This window comes from Aphis gossypii, chromosome 2 (genome assembly GCF_020184175.1).
Source record: "Aphis gossypii isolate Hap1 chromosome 2, ASM2018417v2, whole genome shotgun sequence".
NCBI lineage: Eukaryota > Metazoa > Arthropoda > Insecta > Hemiptera > Aphididae > Aphis > Aphis gossypii.
Window position 1 is genome coordinate 47,607,966 of NC_065531.1, and position 21,775 is coordinate 47,629,740.

At 23.3% G+C, this 21,775-nt stretch overlaps 1 protein-coding gene across 1 annotated transcript; it reads right to left on the reverse strand.

The window, feature by feature from the left end:
- Positions 1 to 2,257: 2,257 nt before the first annotated feature.
- On the reverse strand, positions 2,258 to 14,476 carry LOC114132527 (unconventional myosin-Ia). The gene is made up of 21 exons (XM_027998008.2): positions 14,314 to 14,476; positions 13,082 to 13,234; positions 11,638 to 11,753; positions 11,349 to 11,539; positions 11,238 to 11,284; positions 11,095 to 11,158; positions 11,011 to 11,024; positions 10,090 to 10,174; positions 9,548 to 9,657; positions 8,956 to 9,103; positions 7,651 to 8,072; positions 7,402 to 7,565; positions 6,903 to 7,039; positions 5,825 to 6,014; positions 5,392 to 5,739; positions 5,268 to 5,325; positions 4,600 to 4,740; positions 3,212 to 3,454; positions 2,987 to 3,139; positions 2,698 to 2,927; positions 2,258 to 2,641 (listed from the first exon to the last, which is right to left on the reverse strand). Exons 2-21 carry the CDS (start codon positions 13,190 to 13,192, stop codon positions 2,518 to 2,520), a joined length of 3,096 nt encoding a protein of 1,031 aa, XP_027853809.1. The 5' UTR covers positions 13,193 to 13,234; positions 14,314 to 14,476; the 3' UTR covers positions 2,258 to 2,517.
- Positions 14,477 to 21,775: the final 7,299 nt, after the last annotated feature.

A 21,775-nucleotide genomic window follows, 5' to 3' on the forward strand; every position in this document is an offset into this window, starting at 1 on the left:
TGTTATGAGTACAAAATGCAGTTGTACAAATACATTTTTGAAACTTTTAGGTGATCACGTGAAAAACGTTTGGGGAATTTTGTATTAAGTTGTTTAGGTTTTTCTTCTCAGAAATATATATTTTAACATACATCCTACATCAAAAAAATATATCAATGGTTAAAAGTTATTGATAAATATCTATTACTTGAATTTATTTTTTAAACGAAGATATTTCCATAATAGTAATAATTAAATTCCTCTCGCGAATTTTATTTTTATATATTAAATATTTACATATACTCAAGTTAATTTATTTTTAAACTTTTGATAACTATTTCTAAGATATAGCAATGGTACAGTAATAACGGATTGTTTAATTTAATTATTTACACAATTTTAAAGATAAAATTTTAATGGAGCACTTATTTATACGTGTATGATGTATGAATACCTAATTGTATATTATGCTATATAATTCATTATGATTCATGTCTAAATATACCGTATACAATTTCCAAAAACAAAAAAAAACATGAATATTGCACGGCGTATAGTATAGGCAAAATAGGTACATTACTGAAGTGTTCTAATAACAAGTTGCGACGAGAATACATTTTACATTATTTTAAGCTTATCGTAATTCCGTTCACTATGAAAATTTGGTTGAAATTAATTTTGACTTGCAGCATTCGTTCGTGGAGACAATATTTAAATAATGAAATTGCTATTATCACTTATAATACTGACGAAAATCAGTTGTTTTGCAAATCCTCATACGACATTCAGTCGTCAAAACCAGTTCCACTATGACGAAATATAACGTAGAGATGCACAACATTTTCGTGGCTCATGTTTTCTCGCTGAACAAACTGACAGAGTATACTTCATAAGAATGTACGGTTAGTGTGCCAGGCTGCCAGAATGCGTGTGTGAGTATGAACATGACGTGCAATTTGAACTTTAAATATTTTTTAAATTATGCAATGTATAGAAAATGATAATAAAAACTCATAGTGGAATTTATTTTATGTGTCTACATTAATTTGTTTTTAAATAAATTATAAGAAATTAAAAAATACATATTTTCAAGAACTGGTTTTGCTTAAAATGTTTTGTTTTTATTAATTTTTTCTCTGTTATTTTAGGAAATACCAGGAATTTTTACATTTGAACTCACAAAGTACCAACTAGATCCAATTTGCTTTCAGAAACCACCCCTTTAGTTGAAAATAAAAACATTTTTATTACCGCAAAAAGTGAAGACAGACGAAAAACTATACACAGACTATAGATACACATCATTGTCTAAAATCAATAAATTCATTGCTTCATGAGAATCTAAAATAAAACATAATTGTCTTCTGTAATCATAATACATGATTCGTTATATGATTTAGCCATATAGTAATAGTGAATACCTTAAGATAAAAAAGAAAATATATGTATACTAATACCAAATTACTATATACCTACTAATTTTAATTTTAATTGAAAACATTTAAAACTAAAAATAATGGAGATTGTCATACATTGTTGTAAGTCGTCAAAATTTCTTTAAATTAGGTACCTAATAATAGAAAAATAAATTACTTATTGTAACATATCCACACTTAATATCAGCATACACACGATTACACGAGTTCAACAAATAATGCTTTCACTGAACCTGAACATTTATTTTGGATATTTATTTCAAAAACCTATATAGTGTGAATACATTTTATACATAATTTAAAATATAAATATTCAATTTTGATTGAATAAAAAATTATGTATAATTATAGATAATTAATGCGAGAAATCAGATAAACAATGTATATGGCCACAATTTTCATGTACATTATTCTATTTATACCCAATGGAGTAGTTGATAGTAGTTTATGTGGTAACCTGGTAACTAATAAAATGTATAATTACCTACCATATTACCAACACTCTTCATTCCTCATAGATTTTGATTGAATCAAAAAATAAATATATTTTCATAGCTTTCATATTTAATATCACAATATCACAACTCAAATATACTAGGCCATGGTGAGCAAGTATAAGTGGGTAATAAGTAATAACCATTTACCTCTATATCCTAAATAACTTTAAATTGATGTGTTTTTTTTCTTTTATAGGTCCTTTGTTTTGTTTTTTTGTTTTTGTTTTTTTTTTTTTGTAGTATTATTGTTGGCACTTAATGCAATTTGTTCCAAAACTGTACAACAAAATTATGACATAATAATGTGTAATGCAATATTTATACTGTAATGATACAACATGAAAATACATTTTAAATGAAATAAATATGATTATATTTCATATTATTAAATTAACAAATAATAAAACATTTTCAACATAGTGCAATACTTTATAGGTTATAATAAATAAAAATGTGATTAATTTTATATAATTAACGGCTTTATAACCAACATTTCCAACATATCTTAACTGAAACTACAACAAAGTATTAACTACAAAATGGCAGTGACAGCCTCAAATATTAATATTTTAAGGCACATAGACGAAATGTTACTGACTGTCTACTTAAACAAATATCTCCATCTTATTGGTTTTACGAACAATTTTTATTTGACCTGGTGCTATATCTGGTAATCCTAAATATTTGAATGCTATTGTTACAGTTTGATCGCCAAAACTTGCATCAAATCTGCAAAATAATCATGAATTAATGATATTGGGATGTATGATAACAAAAAATATTACCTAGTAGATATGTTTACATCTGGAGGACTACCAGACACGTTTTGGATAACTAAAAACAGTTTGGTGACTATTTCTATGACATGACTAGTTTGAAGAACAATATCTCCTTTTTTTTTATATGTACTATCTGAAGGACCAACATCAGGTCCTTGGTGAAATAAACATCCACTTGGTGATGGTGACCATTCTCCACCCAAATCATCTTCTTCTTCGGCACATCTCACATACGCCTAATAAAATATATTTTTTTAAAGTTTATAAACTGTATTTATTTAATTTGAAAACTTACTGATTTTATGTGAAATACTGCAACATTATCTAAAAATGGTGATAATGATAATCTATAAATATCTGCAGCTGGCACTCTGTATTTCACTTGTAAAGTTCTATGATCTAATATTAACATAGACTTTGTTGAAATTACAAGAAGAGTTGGTACAAACTAAACAAAATAAAATTATTATTCCTAAATAAAATTCTAAGAAATCGATCACAATATAACCACAATAACTACCTTGCCACTACTTCGTGTAATTTTATTTACTATATCAGCAAACACTACATGATGATCATCACACTGCAAAGCAGTTTTTTTCCATTGAGTATGTTGCCTTAGACGAACATAATCACCAATAAATGGGTGTGCAACACTCTGACTATAACTTGCTTTACGATTCTTAAATATGATGCTGGCAGTGACTTTTTCACGCATACGATTTCTCGACGTCTGATCTAATTTATCCCGATATTTATGACACTAAACCCAAACATAATTTTATTAACATGTATTATTTCATTTTAATCTTAAAAATAGTAATCATATATTAAAATAATTCTATTTGTATATTTTACCTATGCATTGTCATATATTAATACATTCAAACATATAATAACTTCTTATTTCGATATCATATTAAATTAAGTTTTTATGTAAAGCTGTAAAGCTATAATTTTTAGTTGGAAATAAAAATTACTTTTTGTTTATCAATGGTCTGTATCAATATTACGTAATTTACATCTGTTGGCATTAGATGATAATCAATACCATCAATGTATACCACCTCTGTTAAACAACTGATATATATAAAATACTCTTAATCAAATTGGCTTATTGTTTCTACAAACACATTAAAAAGATCTTTAAAAAAAATACATTAAAATGTTTAATAAAAATAAAAATATTTTTTTTTTATATAGGTCCATTGACCATTGGTATACTGTAATTAAGTTGCTCGATATTAATTTAATGGTTGAATAAAATTTAATGAACCAATTATGGGCTTCTAATTAATATTTAGTGATTGTTCCCAGCATATATTTTAGATTTAAATAAATCCAAATTTTTCTTTTTTCTTTTTATTATAGTCAAAGTGTAGTTTAAGTGAAAAATCTACAATCTATACAATATTTTTGTACAATAAATAGTAAAATAGACTACCATATATTACCATCTAAAATTATTTTCAAAATACCATCTTGTGAATTATATTATTCTGTTTGTTTCCATATCCTTAAATCTCTCACTAATATAATGAAAATAAAACACTACATTATTGCATGTTGTAAAATAATTTAGACACTTCTTTTTCTTATTCATAAAAGATAATAATAATTTATATTATTTAAAATTATTTACTATTTATCACAACTTATAATAGGATTACTTGTTTATTATTAGGCACTGAAGAAACTGTATTGTGTTTACTGTCAAAAATAAATGTAAAATAAAAAATAAAAATATTCTATTTAAAAGACTTCTTATTTTTACACTATAAATGTACCCTCGGGGATGGACTTTTTTTTCATAAAATTATTAATAATAACATTTATTCATTTATAAGTACTTTCAAATAAAATAGTAAAAAATACATGAAATTTTATGAATCAAAACCTAAAACTTACTCTCCATTTGTGATGTAATGTCTCTAATAAATAATGTGTGTGCGCAAATCGAGGATTAGACAGTGGTACCCAGGCTCTAGAAATAGGTGACTCCGTTTCTACACTTAAGCTTCTTGATAATCTCATCAAATATTGACGTTTCTGAAATATATGTATGTATTAATAGACATAATAATATATTAATATACTAAATAGTAATTTTAATATAAAATAACACTATAATAAAAATAAAAAAATGTACTATTTAACAACTAATTTTGTACATAGTTTTGTTTAAAACACAATTCATTTCTATTATTAAGTAACTAATAGAAATAAAATAATAATACAGATTTAAATTTAATTTTATTATTTAATTTTTTTTTTTTTTATTTTAGTTTTAACCTGTTTCAATAAAATGTTAAAAATTGTACAATTATGTACAAAGTACCAATCAAATAATTAGTAAGTAAACAATATTAAATTACATTATCATAATAAAATTAAATATAATTAAATAAATATACTAAATAAAAATAACAAGTGTTTCAATATAAAAACAAATACCATACACTTTTAATTAAATAAAATTGTACTAAGTATTAAATTCAATATAAAATTTTTATTTGATTGAAGCATATAACTATAAAATAATAAATTATTATTAATATTTAAAATTATTTTTTTACCTGCCAAGTTAAAATTGTTCTAGTAATACATTTGGCAGCTGAAACTGTATCAGTAACCCTAAATCAAAACAGTATGATTTAAAACTTATACCTAATATTTTTAATTAATATAATAAATTAATACCTAAAATGTTGACATTTATTTAATAAGTCATGAGAATAATTTTGTCTTCTATGTCTATGCCAAGCTTCTTGCACCAAAGCTGCAAGTTGGTTAAGACGTTCTGCTCTCAATTGTTCTAATTCCCATACAGACCTTGGCGAACGTACAAACACTTTGGATACCCCATACACAAACTCTCCACTAGGTATTGGTAAGCACACAACTAATGCCCGTATAGAACGAGCTGTGTTTCCATACCGAGGTCTAGGCCAAGTTGCTGGACTAAGCATTTTATACCGTGCAAGGAATTCTTCAAATGTAAGTCGATAGCAGAAACCGGATCTACGCAACCGAACAATTTCTACAAGACTAAAATTTAAAAAAATATTTATATTTAAAATCAATAGTTTTTAACCAAGTTATAGTTTTTATTAAATATTTATTTATTGATTACCTAAACCATCTAACTTGTTGTTGTACAAAAGAAGAGTCAAAAGTGTTTATTTGACAATGACGATTAGGTGATATGCATGTTACATAATGGCAACGACGACCAGATAATGTTGCAGTAAATGCTTCTGCCCAAACACGTAATTGACTAGCTGGATTGGAAACAGTAAATGATGATATTCTATCTGGATTTCCTGAATAAAAATAAATGTTAGATGTTAAAAGTATGTTTGATTTAATAGAAATTAATATTAGATTTTATATAATTGATATAAATACGATAGATATGAGCTAGGCTCAAAATTTGTAACACTAAAAAAGTACATTTTCAGCACTTTAATATGCACTTAAAAACACCAAAATAAGTGTAAACAATAATACTAGAAATTAATAAATATACCAAATAAAATTGTCAAAAAATTTTTTTTCAAATAATTTTTAGATTTTTTTAACAACCCAAATTTTATATTTTTATATAGATAAAATATGGTATTAGGTATTTAGAAACTATAGGTACTTTGGTGAATTCTGAATTGTAAATATGATGAATCCAATAACTGCAGTACAATGGGTCTAACAAAAATTTAAAAATAATCCAATTATTGGAAATTAAAAAAATAAATTGTTCTATGTCATCAGTGATGATAATTGATAATGTATCTACTATTTTTATAAGATGCCTTATAAACATGAATGAAGTGTAAAATAACATTAAAGTAAAGTAACAAAAGGTCATGTTTACCAAATTTAAACAGTTTTCTACAAAATAAAAAATACAAGAGTTATTTTGTTGTAGTTTGTAAGTATTACACAGACAACAACTATTATGCTGATATCCTATTCATTCATTACGGTACTTTTTCTCTGCAACATTTAGCTGCGGAATCTAAATGCTGACGTTCAATGCAGTACATTACTCTGAGACCAATGCTGTCACCAGGTGCAGCGTTACATTCAAAATACATAGGTAGGCTAAAAAAGCGTTTGACGCCGCGGCTGAATGCTGCAGAAAAAACGTACCTTTGATGGTTTTGTTAACTTTGATACTATAGACAAGGACTAAATTTAGTTTAAAATATTACCTTCAGGAAACAAAGACTTCAATAATGGATGTGTACTGTTATACATAGTAGCACATAACAATGGACTCAAACTGTTTTTATTTTTGTCAACAAAAGTGTTAATATTATACTTAACTGGACCCATAAAATGATTTAACCTGAAAAATAAATAAATCAAAGTCAAATATAATTAAACATTACTCTAAGAACTATAAATTATAAAAAATATTATTAAAACCATAATTTAAAAAATGTTATAAATTAAAATAATTTAGTAACTTATAAAATAAAATATTTTTATTATTTATATTTAAAATGTAATTTAATCCAAACATTTAAAACAATAATGTTTTATAAATTATAAATTGATATTAAATTTCAGTTGTATAAATATTTTATTTCAAAAATTATATTTGAAATACTTTTCAAACAATATCTTTTGTTTTAAATCACAAAAAAATCATTATTTTAGTAATAAAAATAAAATTTATGTCATTAAAAAGCAAATTATTTTCCTTACATAAAACTGTCGTTCAATGATATTTGATCAATTGCAGAACTGATTTGCTCTTCAGAAGACGATGAGCTGTACTGTCGTTGTAATGCACAGATTCGTTTAAAAACTGTTATACTGTTACTATCCAATATTAAATCATCCATTATACTCAATAATCCTCCATATGTCTAAAAATGTAATTTACACTAATTATAACAAAATGTTTAGAAACATCAGCAGCTATTTTATCCACTAATTAAATCTAAAACACACCTTGAATATTAGTTCACAAACTGATGTATTATCATAAAATGGAATTAGACACCATTGTATTCTTTCTATTGCATATTCTTGCTGCTCATCTTTTAATGTTGCAGTTATTACTAAATTATGGATTTTATCATTGCAGGAATTCAACACAAAATTATCCCAATCCATCTGACTGTCAGAATAATCAAAACCAAAAGCATCTAAAAAGCCTAAATTTCTTCTTTTATATTTTGCTTCTGCTTTAACGCTTTGGTTGAGTCTTGCTATCAACCATGAAAATAACCTAGTATACAATGATTGAGCAAGCAAGTCCTTGATATAACGAGCTTCTTTCGCTGAAATTCCAGATGACAATACTGATGATGTAAGGACTTTTTTTAACGCTTCACCATCAGTACCTAATAATTCACCTAGCTCATATAACTCTGAAAACAAATTTTAAACAAATTATAGGTATTTATAAATATTTCTAAAAAACTTATTTCCATTAACTAATTTTTTTTCATTATTTAAATAATCATAATTTTAATAATATTAATCAAACAGTGTTCTTCTAAATGGCTGCATACGAACTGAGTCCCAGTAAAACCTTTTATGATGAATTGAGTCCATGTTTTAACACTAAATGTGCCCCATCAAATTAAAAAAAAAAAACATTTTCCTTCCCATTTTTACAGACTTTCAAAAAATTCTACAGGTATGGTTAAAATTTGTTTTTTATATATATATATATTATATAATATAAATGTATAATAATATAGGGATAAAATACAGTATGAATAATTTCAAATTTGTGTATAATTTAATAAATGTAGATAATAATAAGATAACATTTTTAATAATGGTAAAAATGTATGGGATAAGTATTGTATTTATTCAAATCTAGTTATTGTGTTTAATAGCAACAGCTGCATTTGATGTAGGATTTCTTTTACTTTTTCTTTTATATAATTTCTTGTGTACTTTGATATTTTCATCTTTTTCTTTTTCTAATTTTTATATACGTTTATTTTATATTTTATTCAAAATAATATTTGGACTCAATTCGTATACTATTAGTTTCCTAACCCCGGACTCAATTAGTATATATCCTATTTGTACCCGGGACTCAATTAGTATATTATTTTTTTTTCCTTCAGGTATAAGTATAGGTATAGGTATAGGTACTCAATTAGTATACAGCGTTTTAAATTAATGAATAATGTTTAATGTATTTAATATAATATACTGATTAATGATTAGTGAATACATACTATCGCGAAATAAATAAATAATTTAAACTTAATTTAATTAATTTTTAATCCATACCATAATCATTTGTAATAATACACCCTTCAGTTCCATCAATGTTATTAGTTGGTACCATATTCAAATTGCCCAATTTTAATATACTGCTAATAATCTTAAAAATACTGGTTATTTCAGATTCACTAAGTCCCAATATTTCAAATCCATACTGTAAAAGAAATTTAAATAATATATTAAGTTATTATAAAGAATAAAAAATAAAAATATGTAGAATTTATTTAAAATTATACAAACATTCATTAGTAAGTAAATTATAATTTTGACTTAATACTCAATAATTTGTTTTAAAAAGGGATTAAAAATATAATAAATATGAATTATACACATTAGATTTAACAGAAATAAAAGGAACATTTGACAATTTGAAAAAAGAATTTAAAAAACATATTGACTTCTAAGTAGTACTTAAGTTCTAATACATCATAAAAAAAAATACTTTAATATATTTTCTAACAAATCTAAGCAAAACATGAAATAATACAAACACGAGTAAAAACTCAGTATCTAATAAATATAAATATCAACCACTATAAGAACAAAAAATAAAAAAAACTTTTATAAAATATCAAATTAGATTATTGAATACAATTACCCTTATTGATTGATATTCTGATTGAAAATTAACAACATCAATTTGTCTAATACGATTACTACATTTTAAGTAAACATAATTTTCTGAATTTCTGGTGAGTTTTAAGGATTCTAAAAATCAAAGATATTAAAGAAAATTAGTTAAAATTAATTAATTAATATTTATGATACCACATTTATAGTAAAAGTTTACGTACATTTTAAGAAATACAAAAATATTTTATCTTATACCTCAAATCATTTATAACATATTTGTTTTTTTATTATTGCAATGAAATACTCACAAATAGTACAATTAATTAAATAGTTTAGTCAATTGTATATTAAATTCAATAAATAAATACTTAAATATATGAAGTACCATATTTTAAAACTGTCATTGTATTATACTTAAAGATAAAATTACATACAATTAGTATACATAAATAAACCAATTATTTTGTATAAATAAATTTTATATATAAATAATAAATAACATAATTAAATAAATATTTATTGGTTTTAAATAAAATTCTAAAATAAATGTATTAAATTTAAACTTACTCAATAAATGAATATCAGCACCATAAATTAGTTGATAAAATATATGGAAATTCCTATTCAATGCACTTTGCGACGTTACCCTCGACTATAAATTAATTAATATAATATTATATTATTATAATAATTAATGACAAAATTATAGACTATAAAAATATACAAAAACTTGTTTTAAAAGTAATTGGGATATTATAACAAAACTGAAATCTTTGTAATTGTGTAATACAAATTTCTAAGTCCAAACAATAACCAGCTAATTTAACAGAGAAATTTGCCTACCATTTTATTATTTTTTAGTTTTACAATATCACATTAAACTAAAACTGACTTTTGAAGTTTAATAATTAGAACTAATCAAAAAAGTGTAATAACAGTTCTTAAAATTGAAAAATTTAAAGTTAGGTAAATTTAGCAGAGATTTCAAATTTTTAATTATTGATACCAAAATGTTTATAATATACTGCTTACGGACTAGTTTATTCATTAGCCACAATGATTATAAAACAGTTCTATAACAGAGCAGTTGTAACGGCTTATTGCTATGACAAGCCATTACAAATATTTATAGCTAAGAAACTCTACATTAATGAGCAAACATTTTCAAATTCAAATAAACAGCTTATTTATATATTATAAGTAATTTTTTTTATTTAAAATAAAAAAAAAAGTTTATATTAATAATTGGTATAATTAAGACAAATTAATAAGAAAAGTAAAAATAAAATATACAAATCAAAATTTTCAAAATTCAGTACTTTTTTATATGATTAATTATAATACTCAAAGATACTAATAAAGTGCAAAACACCTACTAATGGTACAAATTCATTAATACGTGACGAATACTAAATGATTGGCTAGCTAACAAACAAATTTACTCATTTGTCATTTATCATCTTTTTAACCTAGTAATAAAAAACTCACTTTATCCAATAAATCTATTTGCAGCGCATATAAAAAAAAAAAAATTAATTATTTAATTATTGAATGAACCAGAATTATACTTACATCCTGTAATTGTAGCACCCACAATATCCCCTTTAAAATTTAATTCTAGATCAACATGTTTAATCTGAAACACGGTTAAATATCAATCAAGTTTTTTAAATTTAAACAAATAGTAATATTATAAAACAATTTTAATTACTTACAAAACGAGAAGCATCACTATGAATATGTGTTTTGGCATTTCCAAATGCTAAAATAATTATCAATGTAATACAAAGTTATTCACAAAAATATAGCATTACAATCCAACTTACAATTTAATATGATGTTAGCATTCAACAAACGTTGATTGAGCAAATTATTGTTATTATTGGTCCCACATAAACAATGCAGCAACATTGAAATAGAATGGCTTTTACCTGAGCCAGAAATACCTTGTAGGACAATGCATTGATCTTGAGCAGCATCTACCAACCATCGAAAAGCCCAACTAGCTATAGCATAACTAAAAAAATAAAATCATTAAAAAATATCACTACATTATTAATATTTTATGCTACTGAATTTATAGATATTAAATAATTATATCTTAAAGATCATTACAGATGTGGTGGCAAGTGGCCTGATCTTGGTGACATATATATTCGACATAAAGGTATGGAAATTTGATGTGCTTCTTTATATGGATTCACAGCAATAAGCATATTTCCCATGTACGTCTAAAAAATCAACATGATTATTTTTTTTTTTTTAAACTAAGTATTGTGTATAAATAAAATAAAAATAATTTTGTTATGTTAACAAATATTAAACAATAATTGCTCATTAAACAATTAGAGAAAAACTTAAATAACACATCAGAAATCAAATAGAACATTGAATAAAATAAAACATAGCATTATAAAAATATTATAAAATTAAAATAATTAAAAATGTATTTAATTTTAAAATTATTTCATAAATATTGTTTATATTTTTATTACTGAATGATTGAAAAAAAGGTTTTCAGACATAAAATTAGGGATTAATTGAATCATTGGTATTTATTGGTAAATATAAATACCACTTATTAAGGTTATATTATGCCAAAATTACATAGTCGATGAAAATCTTAAATTAATTATTGTACCACACATTAAAGTAGCCTATAAGTAATAACTCAAAATAAAAAAACTGATGTTACTAACAAAGTATAGTATGTGTAGTACTATAGTGCATACTTATTTTAGGTAGGTACAGTAGAACTTCGATTATCCGAGGTAATAGTGGTGAGGGGGTCACAGGAATAAATGAAAGATATGGTTAATCAAGACTTTTCATTTATTTATTTAACAATATTATACATATAATATATGTGTGTATATTGTCTTATTATAAAGTTATATCAGGGCTTAAAATATAAAAACATTATTATTTTTTTAACTGTATGTATAACACAGTTTACACATGATTTAATTAATTATTATTTAAATCGTTCTCAACCTACACATACAATATAATATTATATACTGATTGCACGCCTATTTTTTTATTTTTGGTACATTCAAATTTTTAGAAGAAAGAGCACAATTAATCGTGAACACGGATAATTGAGATACAATTAATCAAAGTTCTATTGTAATAGGTAAATTTAAAAAAAGAAATATATAATAGATGATTAAAATGTAAATATTTTGTATAAATTTTGAAATTGAATTAACTACCAACTATTTTATGATACATTGATGCTTACATATGCATCTTTTTTTTAATATTTGTTATAATTAAACAATTAATTTAGAATTTTAGACGTAAAAACAATATATTATATAATAGTATTGTATTAGTATATTATAGTATTAGTATTGTTAAATTAATCATAATACTGATCAGCTTTTTATATTTGTTGTATACATTTCATAAGTAATTAAATTTAAACTATTTAGATAATAGATAAATATACTAAGTTGTAATTTATGCATTTATGAAATACTGAATAAAAAAAAAATATTTTCGATGTTAGGGAAAAAATACATTTATTTTTAAAGCTTATTATATGGTTACTCACATAATTAGTATTTGAATCATATCTACAATTCAAATTTGAAATAAATGTTTCTTCTGTCAATGGTTCTAGCAATACACTATCCCAGATTCCATCTTCATCATTGAGATCCATTAGAAAAGTCAAGTCTTATATCTATGAAACCCAAACTGAAACCTTTAACATCATAAAATATATTATAGGCATGAAATGTTATATTATGCCGTGGCAGGCACTATCTGGTACCATATTGATTGTACACATCTAATCCACTTATTATTATATTATAACTTATAAGCACCTGTCAACTTTAATAGTTATCATTCAAAACAAAAATATAATTATTTTTATCTAACATATTAATAAATAACAATAAATTGTAATTCACTTGATTTTTTTTATACAAGAATTTTAAATTACAAGTCATCAAACATTAATTACCTACCTACAAATGAAAAGTTAACTGTTAATAAATAAAATAATATTATACTTAAATGGCTTTTTAATTTCGATTACTAATATGAAAAAACTAACATTAACACTAAGCGCCTATCAATGATTTGTTTTTCTATAATTACCTATTAATAATAATAATACATATCTCAACATAATATAAATAAATCTTAAAATAAATAATGATAATCAATTAACACTTAAAGTATGACATTTAAATACAGAAATTAATTAAATATTGGATGAATATGAATAAGTTTATTTTAATAAATATTATTTAATAATTAAAAACAACCTAGGTATATACCAATATATTAATTATTTACAATTTTACTAGAACTAATTAAAAAATAAAATGAAAATTCAATGTGTCTTGACATTAATTACCTACAATACATTATTTAAATATACCTACCTACTTAAATTGTACTATAAAATTCAATGATAAAATAAACCTAAATACTTCAAACACCAAACTCAAGAAAGAAGATTTAAATATATTTTAATAGATATTCAATAAAACAAGATAAATTGTCAAGTACTTATAATATATTAAGATTAAGTACCTAAGAGATAACTTAAATTTTAAGTACCTAGCTGAAATGGTATGAATATCAAAAAAAAAGTATTTAATAAAAATTCAGTTATCATAAGTGTTGATTTAAAAATAATATACTAATATCCACTAAAATAAATGCATATAGTTTACTATTGATGATAACTTAAAAACTTAAGTACATCAATTATTTACTACTAATACTAACTAGAAATTACTTACTATCACCTATAAAAAGATAACTTACTTTTAACTAAAGTCAACAAATTTAAATTTTCACCAAATTGATAGATAAAATTAACAAATTTAACAATATAATTAAAAAAACAATAAATTTATAGAAACTAAAACTTTTTAAAATTTAAATAGGTAGCCTATAAATTGTATTTATTTTAAACAAAATTTTTGAAGAAAAAAAAACCAAGTATTGATAAAATTATCGGCTGGTACAGTGATAACTGATAAAATAGCAGTGCAAGTAAATCTATGAGAAATTAAAAAAATATATATACCTTAATTGTAAGTATAATTATAATAGTATATTAGGTAAAAACCTATTTAAATCTTGAATAAAATAAAGTATGTTTAAATAATTTAAACATTTTTATTAAGACAATTAGGTATATTGTTGCTATACTATAACGTTACAACTCAAATAATATTGTACATAATTTAAAAAAATCGTTTAAATTTTTTTTAACAATAAGCAATGGGTAAATTAATAATTGTACTTAATTCATATATTGTTTTTTATTATTAATTATTATTATTATACATTGCCTACTTACTATTTACTATTTATGTCATGTTACATATTATTATAGTTATGATGTCACTATGGTTACCTATAGTGATTGGATTATACACTCGGGGCGTATATGTATAAAAGAGAAAGCTTAGAATTAAATCTTAATAATAATATATTGATTTTCTTTCCTGGGCTTCTGCTCCCCCAATATCGTCCACCATTACCATCGTAATATATTCGGGAGGTCGCGGTAACTGTAGCTTATTCAAAAAATAAATAAATATTCAAGCACAGCTAAAACGAATAGGTTATTACCATATAATATATACCGATGAATAAGGTCAAAATACCTATAGATATGAAATTGAAGTTTGGTAAACATTCATAAAACCAAATAATATACGGAACTTAAAATCACTTACAAACGTATTTTATTGTAGGTATCTATTTAGAAATAACGGTAGAAAATATATTAAATTTATAATCCTTCCTAACTAAAGTGTTATTTAGATGAAAATATTTTACATGTTTATATCATATCACATATTTTAAGTACCTACTATCTACTATGTTTATTACTACAATATAATATATAGCTGTCCGTGGCTCGAACTTTTTTGCAGTGAGACAAAAAAGTTTCAGTTGTACCGCCCACGGCTCACATATAATTGTATAGGTACCTCTACTTGCTTTTATAGTGAAGAGGCCCTTCACAAATCAACTAATGGAAGATTCTCATTACAATATTATATTTCATTTATTTCAATAAAACTAACTTTTCGTAAATAAAGAAAATCCACTATTACCAAAGTCTTAATCATTATTAACGAATACATTTTAATAATAAATATTTAAATAGCTTTTAACTATTAGTATTCATTAAAATATATATATAATATTACATACCTATTGATAAAAACCCAACATTATTAAGAAAAAGTTGACTTAGAGACTATGTATTGCATAAATATTTATTTTATGAGACGAAATATAGTTGTAGTACAATTAATAGTACCAACTTAATACATATAAATTTTCGTTATTATTTTTAAGAATTTTTTATATTTTTTAATTATTTGTAAAGGTTGAAAACTTATGAAGATAAACCTTATGTACATTTTAATATCATATAGATAAAAAAACAAATATTTTTATAAGCTTCTAACTACAAAATAGTATATTTTCTAGATTATGACGAATTTTGACAAAATTATAACTTTAAACGCTTATAAAAAAAAAAAATTATGACTACCAATCTCAGATATTTTTATCAAATGATAATTTTTATATTGACATTTAAAGAAACAAAAAAAAACCCAAAAAAATGTAAATAAAATTGAAGTCAAAAATTAGTTTTTCTCACAAATCTCTCTTTTCCTTAATTTTTTATTTGTTTTTCCCGATTATTTTAAAAATATTAGGAATCTTTAATTTTTACCTTTTTAAAGAACAAACTAATTTCAATTTTCTATCCAAAACTATACCCTCAAAGTTGAAAATTGAAGCATTTTATCGACTACTTATTGTATACAAACATACACAAAAAACAACACATTCAAAAATCAATACATTTATCGCTTCACTTAGAATCTAAAATAGTTTCTGAAATTAAATTTTTAGAGCTTCCATGTGAAAATCAATGAAGTTTCTCTACTGTATAAGTGTCGCCAATTGAGTAAGTCACTTTGTAATGGATGCGTTCATAACACATACGAAAAATGATTGATCGAGTATCTATTACATCACTATTGTCTATTAGTTATTTGTTTTTCTATTAATACTATAATACTTAATACGAAAGGTTGAAGTAATTTTTGCTATGTATTATATAATAAATAAATATTATTATTACTTATCATGTATTGTACATCATAATTTATTATTTTTGTTAATAACTTCTCATTAATCAATACTCATTATCTATATTATATACCATTATAGTGATTATAGAATGGTCACTGGTGTGAATGTGAATCGATTAGTAATATACTAATATATAATATAGAACTAACCAATGTGCAATTATATATTATATATTTATACATTATTTATGTATAAGATCCCTTTATCGAAAAAATTTATTATTTATACATGCTGCACGTAGTTGCATAATAGTAAGTTAAATAATAATTAGCCAAATTTAATACTTTTGATTTTATATAGGTAAGTGCAATAAACTATCTTATAACTAATAAATATATAATTAGTATAGGACTCGAATTTTAAAGCATAATAAGCGACTAAAATAGCACACGATTGTTTTAAATAAGTAAAAATTAAGTACAGATATAATTATTTTTAAAAAAAACATAACTAAAAATTAACACGAAGTAGTTATAAAAATTAATAAAAAACTTTGAAAAATTAATTTAAATTAAAAAAAGAATAATTAATTATAGGTACCATGTATTTCTCTAAATTTTCAGTAGTGAAACTAACTCTATATTGTTTGACGGAATACTTTGATTCATAGAAAACGACTCTCTACATCCTCTGAATTTATCGGTACCTACATCCTTCATACAAGAAGTTTCAAAATATTACAACACTAAATTTTAAATTTGAAATGGTCGATATCGATGTTATGGGCATACTGACCGTATAGGAACTGCTTACTATGATATGTAGATCGATAATCTATACGTTTAATACATTTAAATATTTAATAAACAAGCCGATAACGAAAATAATAATAATTCAATATAACCAATAAGTCCGCATTCTGGGTTTTTCCGTTTGTTTTTAATTTAATTTTTTATTATTACTATAGAAGCATAATAAACCTATAAAAATTCTACAGCTGTAATAACTGAAAAAAGCATATACATTAAAAAAACCGAAAAAAGTAAAAATAAATTGGTTTATTTGGAATCAGAATGACGTGAAACGAATTTATACATAAAAATTAGATTTTTATCTCAAAAAAGAAGAATATGCTTTAAAATCTGAGCCCTAATAATTAATATAAGACATTCATAAATATGTATATATATAAATATATTTGAAATATAATCTATAAAACAATGTATGTTATTTTATAGTAAGTATCTAAAAAAAAAATAAATACTTACTATAAAATAAATAATAGAAATAAAAATTCCCTATTGACCCTGCTAATTATATGTTTCTAGAATAATACTCAATAATTATAGAAAAGTGGATTAATAATTACTCCCTCCCCAACACGAAAAAAAATATAGGTCTGTTTTTGTATTTATAATAATGATCATATGACCATACATACATGGTATATTTATTATTTATAAACTATTATACGTTTATCATTTAGTAAATATTAATTATACAATTATAAATTTATCAACTCTTACACAAATATAAACACTACTATAAAATCAATTATAAATTTCTTGTTCAAGTGTCAAATACCTAGATAAAAAGTCGTTAAAAAAATTAATTCAATCAAAATATAACTTTTATTTGCTGAAATACATATTTACTAAGGAATAATAAGTGCATTTTTAATTTATATTAGGTGTGTCCAAGTATTGAATTTTTAATTAAAATTTTTCACTATTTTTATAATTTGTATACAAAAAAACCTTAAATCGTTAAATGCAAAAATACCTAGTATGTACATTTTAATGTAATATTTAATAATTTAATACTTGTTGTACTGGTAATTGGTATTACCTAATGGCTTATACCTATATAGATAAATATTTTTGCTAAATATATATACAGACTGCATGCAGCTATATTAGACGTTGAAATTTACATGACAACCACAACATTTTCAAACATTTCATAGAAAAATCTTAAATATTATCTTTGAAAATAGACTCAATTCTCACAATAGTTGTAATCATTGATCGTTGCAGATTAATGTTTATCAACAGCGACCTATAACATATATACAAACACTAAACATACATTTTAAATTCCTATAACAGTTTAATTTTAGCAACCTTTCTTAGTTCTATTACTACATACGTGTTGATGTTGAATCGTGTCATAATAAATTTATACATACATTATAAATATACATATATGTTTGAGAATATGCAGTGGCGTATCCAAGATTCATTTTATAGAGGTATTTTAATACAGATTCATGGTAGGTGGGTATTAGGTTAGATTTGGGTCCTAATCCCCCACACCCCCCGTAATACATTAACAAAAACCATATATTGATATAAATTATTATACTTATGAAAATTACTTTTTTTATATTAAAAAAAAAAAAAAATCATAAGGAATATTTTGGTCAACTTATAAATTTATATTAGTTATATATTTAGGGTTAAAGTCATAAAAACAATAGATTTTCCACAAGTGTTGCAAAAAAAAACCTAATGTCACAGGCTATGAGTCTATGACATAAGACATAAAGTATAATATTATACTCTGCTTAATATGTAAAAACATAAAATACTTAAGTACCTTATAATTATAACATTTATAAACAGTGCGAAAGAAATTTCAGGGGGGGCATTCGTTCCCCCCCTGAAGTGGATATACCTGGATTCAACACTGGGTAAAACGATAACATGGTATGAATAGTTTAATAGTAGATATAAATAGGCAATAGCCAATAGGATAAAATTAATACCTATATTATAGCCTATAGGTAATTATTTTGAAAAAGTGATTTGAATATAAAATATATTTTTATGTAAAAGTTTATATTAATAAATATTTAAGTAATAATATTTTTAAATTACAATAAAGTAACTAAAATCGTTATTTTTTATTTAAATATCTGGTGTAGTGTCATCTAAATTTAACTTAAAATAATGCGCTTATGCAAAAATTGTGTTTATTTATTTTTAGACTTTATGGTTACAATATGAACCATTTACTAACAACTTTATATTTGATTTTGAATCATTAGCTCTGAAAGTTAAAAATTGAATATTCAATTATTTTTTGTGACTACAAAGTTATTAGCAAATTTTCATGATTTTTTCGAAATTCGAACTTCAAATGCTTGTATTTTTAATATTTTCAAATAGCTATAATGATAACTTATAAGAAACTTTGTTTTCAATTTTCAAGTTTTTCACTACTGATCAATAACCGATAGGTGAAGAGATATATATTATATACAGGTACAATCTAAACTTATAGTAAGCTATTTCTTGGCAAAGTAAGAGCAAAGTTCATCAGTATTTTTTATTTTGCATATTTTTACATATTTTAAAAATAATGCGTATTATTATTTAATTATTAGAAATCTTAATTTGTAGCAATAAACACGTACAATGTATATTTCATGTCTTTGTTAGCCGGAAATCTCAAATTCACTAGATCTTACACAAATATCATACATTAAATTAATAAAGTATATTTTATTACAAATATGGAATTATTGTGTTCAAATGTACCTACTATACTGACCAAGAGGAGCCGGTCACCTCAGGCCTGCAAGTAAATACGCCACTGGTTGGTATATTTAAATGAAATTATGATATAAAATAAAATAATGTAAATGACAAATGCCGAGTCATATGATACTCATTAATCATTACTATAATTACTCATATTAATATATTATAACTTTAATTACAAACAAAAATTATATCTATATTTAATCTGTTGGCAGATATTACACTTATGACTGATCAGTAAAATAACTCAGTTATGAATAAGATTATTAAGGGCAGAGCCACTGTAAAAAATAAAAAATTATAAAGTGTTTTCACCAAGCGTCACCACGGCCTTAAAAGTCCCATTTTTTCTTATTTCCCCCAATTATTTTGAAAATTTAAATTTTGAGTTTTAAACCCCTCGAATCAACAGAAACACAAATCCTAAAGGACAGGGTGTAACCTTATTCCCAAAAATAATTTTGTTGTGACTAAAATTATTATTATTGTGTATACCAATCGTGATAATTTTTGTTTTGGACCAACTTGATATACTTATAAAAAAAAAATTTCAACCATTAGTTAATGATTGCGTGAGTGATGGGCATTGACTAGTAATAATTGTTTAGTTTTAACCCCGTACAAAAAAATTATTTGTACCAATTCTCGGAGTATCATTAGTTTAAATTTTTTACCAGAAAACACATTTAACCTAGAAAATTGAACCATTCCGAAGGTAACAAAAAAAACACAAAAAAAATAAATTAAAAACTGATGTAAAACCAATTTAAAATACAATCCACGGATTTTATACGTATACTGCCTGATTGAATCATAATATACATAAATATAATATGCAATACAACCGATAATGATTATTACAGTAATAGATAAGTAGTCTTAACTATTCTTAATTTGTAGTTTCTATTATTTTATATTATACCCATATTATTATATTAATAACTATTGAGTATTTCTGTATATTAATATATTTATGCATATAGAGCATAAATAGGTACATAAAAAGTAACACAAAAATAAATATAAAAATGCAGAATATCTAACATAAAAATTTTAAAAGAATTGTTGTTGTCTAAAAATACACTAAAATTTGTATATTTTACTAATGTACGTAGTACATGGTACATACCACTGTAGTTGATGTCTATTTTTAAATATAATAGGTATAATGTATATTGTATATATATTATAATGCAAAATATAATAAATTATTCCACATTACTTTTACTTTAGATTGTTTATACATTAAACATTTGATAATAAATTAAATAAAAATACACAAATATATAATAGATAACAGTAAAGAGTAAAATTCTTAGATTATGAATGTTATGAATTTATGATGTTTAAAATAATAAATGTCATAAATTAATGAATTTTATATTAAATGATTTGTTATTTTGTTTTGTTTTGTTTTTAATTATTATCATTTGGTAAATGGCATATGGCAATTATTACTATATAGTATATATCATTATTATGAGGTATTTTTTCGTGTATAAACAATGACTATTAGTTATGTTTCTATTTATTTCGGTAAAGACATTAAAAAGAAACTTAAAAAAAAATCAAGAAATGAAATTATAAAATAAAAAACTTACTTTTATTTTTAT

Coding starts and splice junctions, on each gene's coding strand:
- LOC114132527 (XM_027998008.2), bottom strand. CDS start 13,192: ATGGATCTCAATGATGAAGATGGAATCTGGGATAGTGTATTGCTAGAA. Junction 9,104..9,547: donor CAGAATATCAATCAATAAGG/GTAATTGTATTC, acceptor TTTCTTTTACAG/TATGGATTTGAAATATTGGG. Junction 2,642..2,697: donor GATGTAAACATATCTACTAG/GTAATATTTTTT, acceptor ATTATTTTGCAG/ATTTGATGCAAGTTTTGGCG.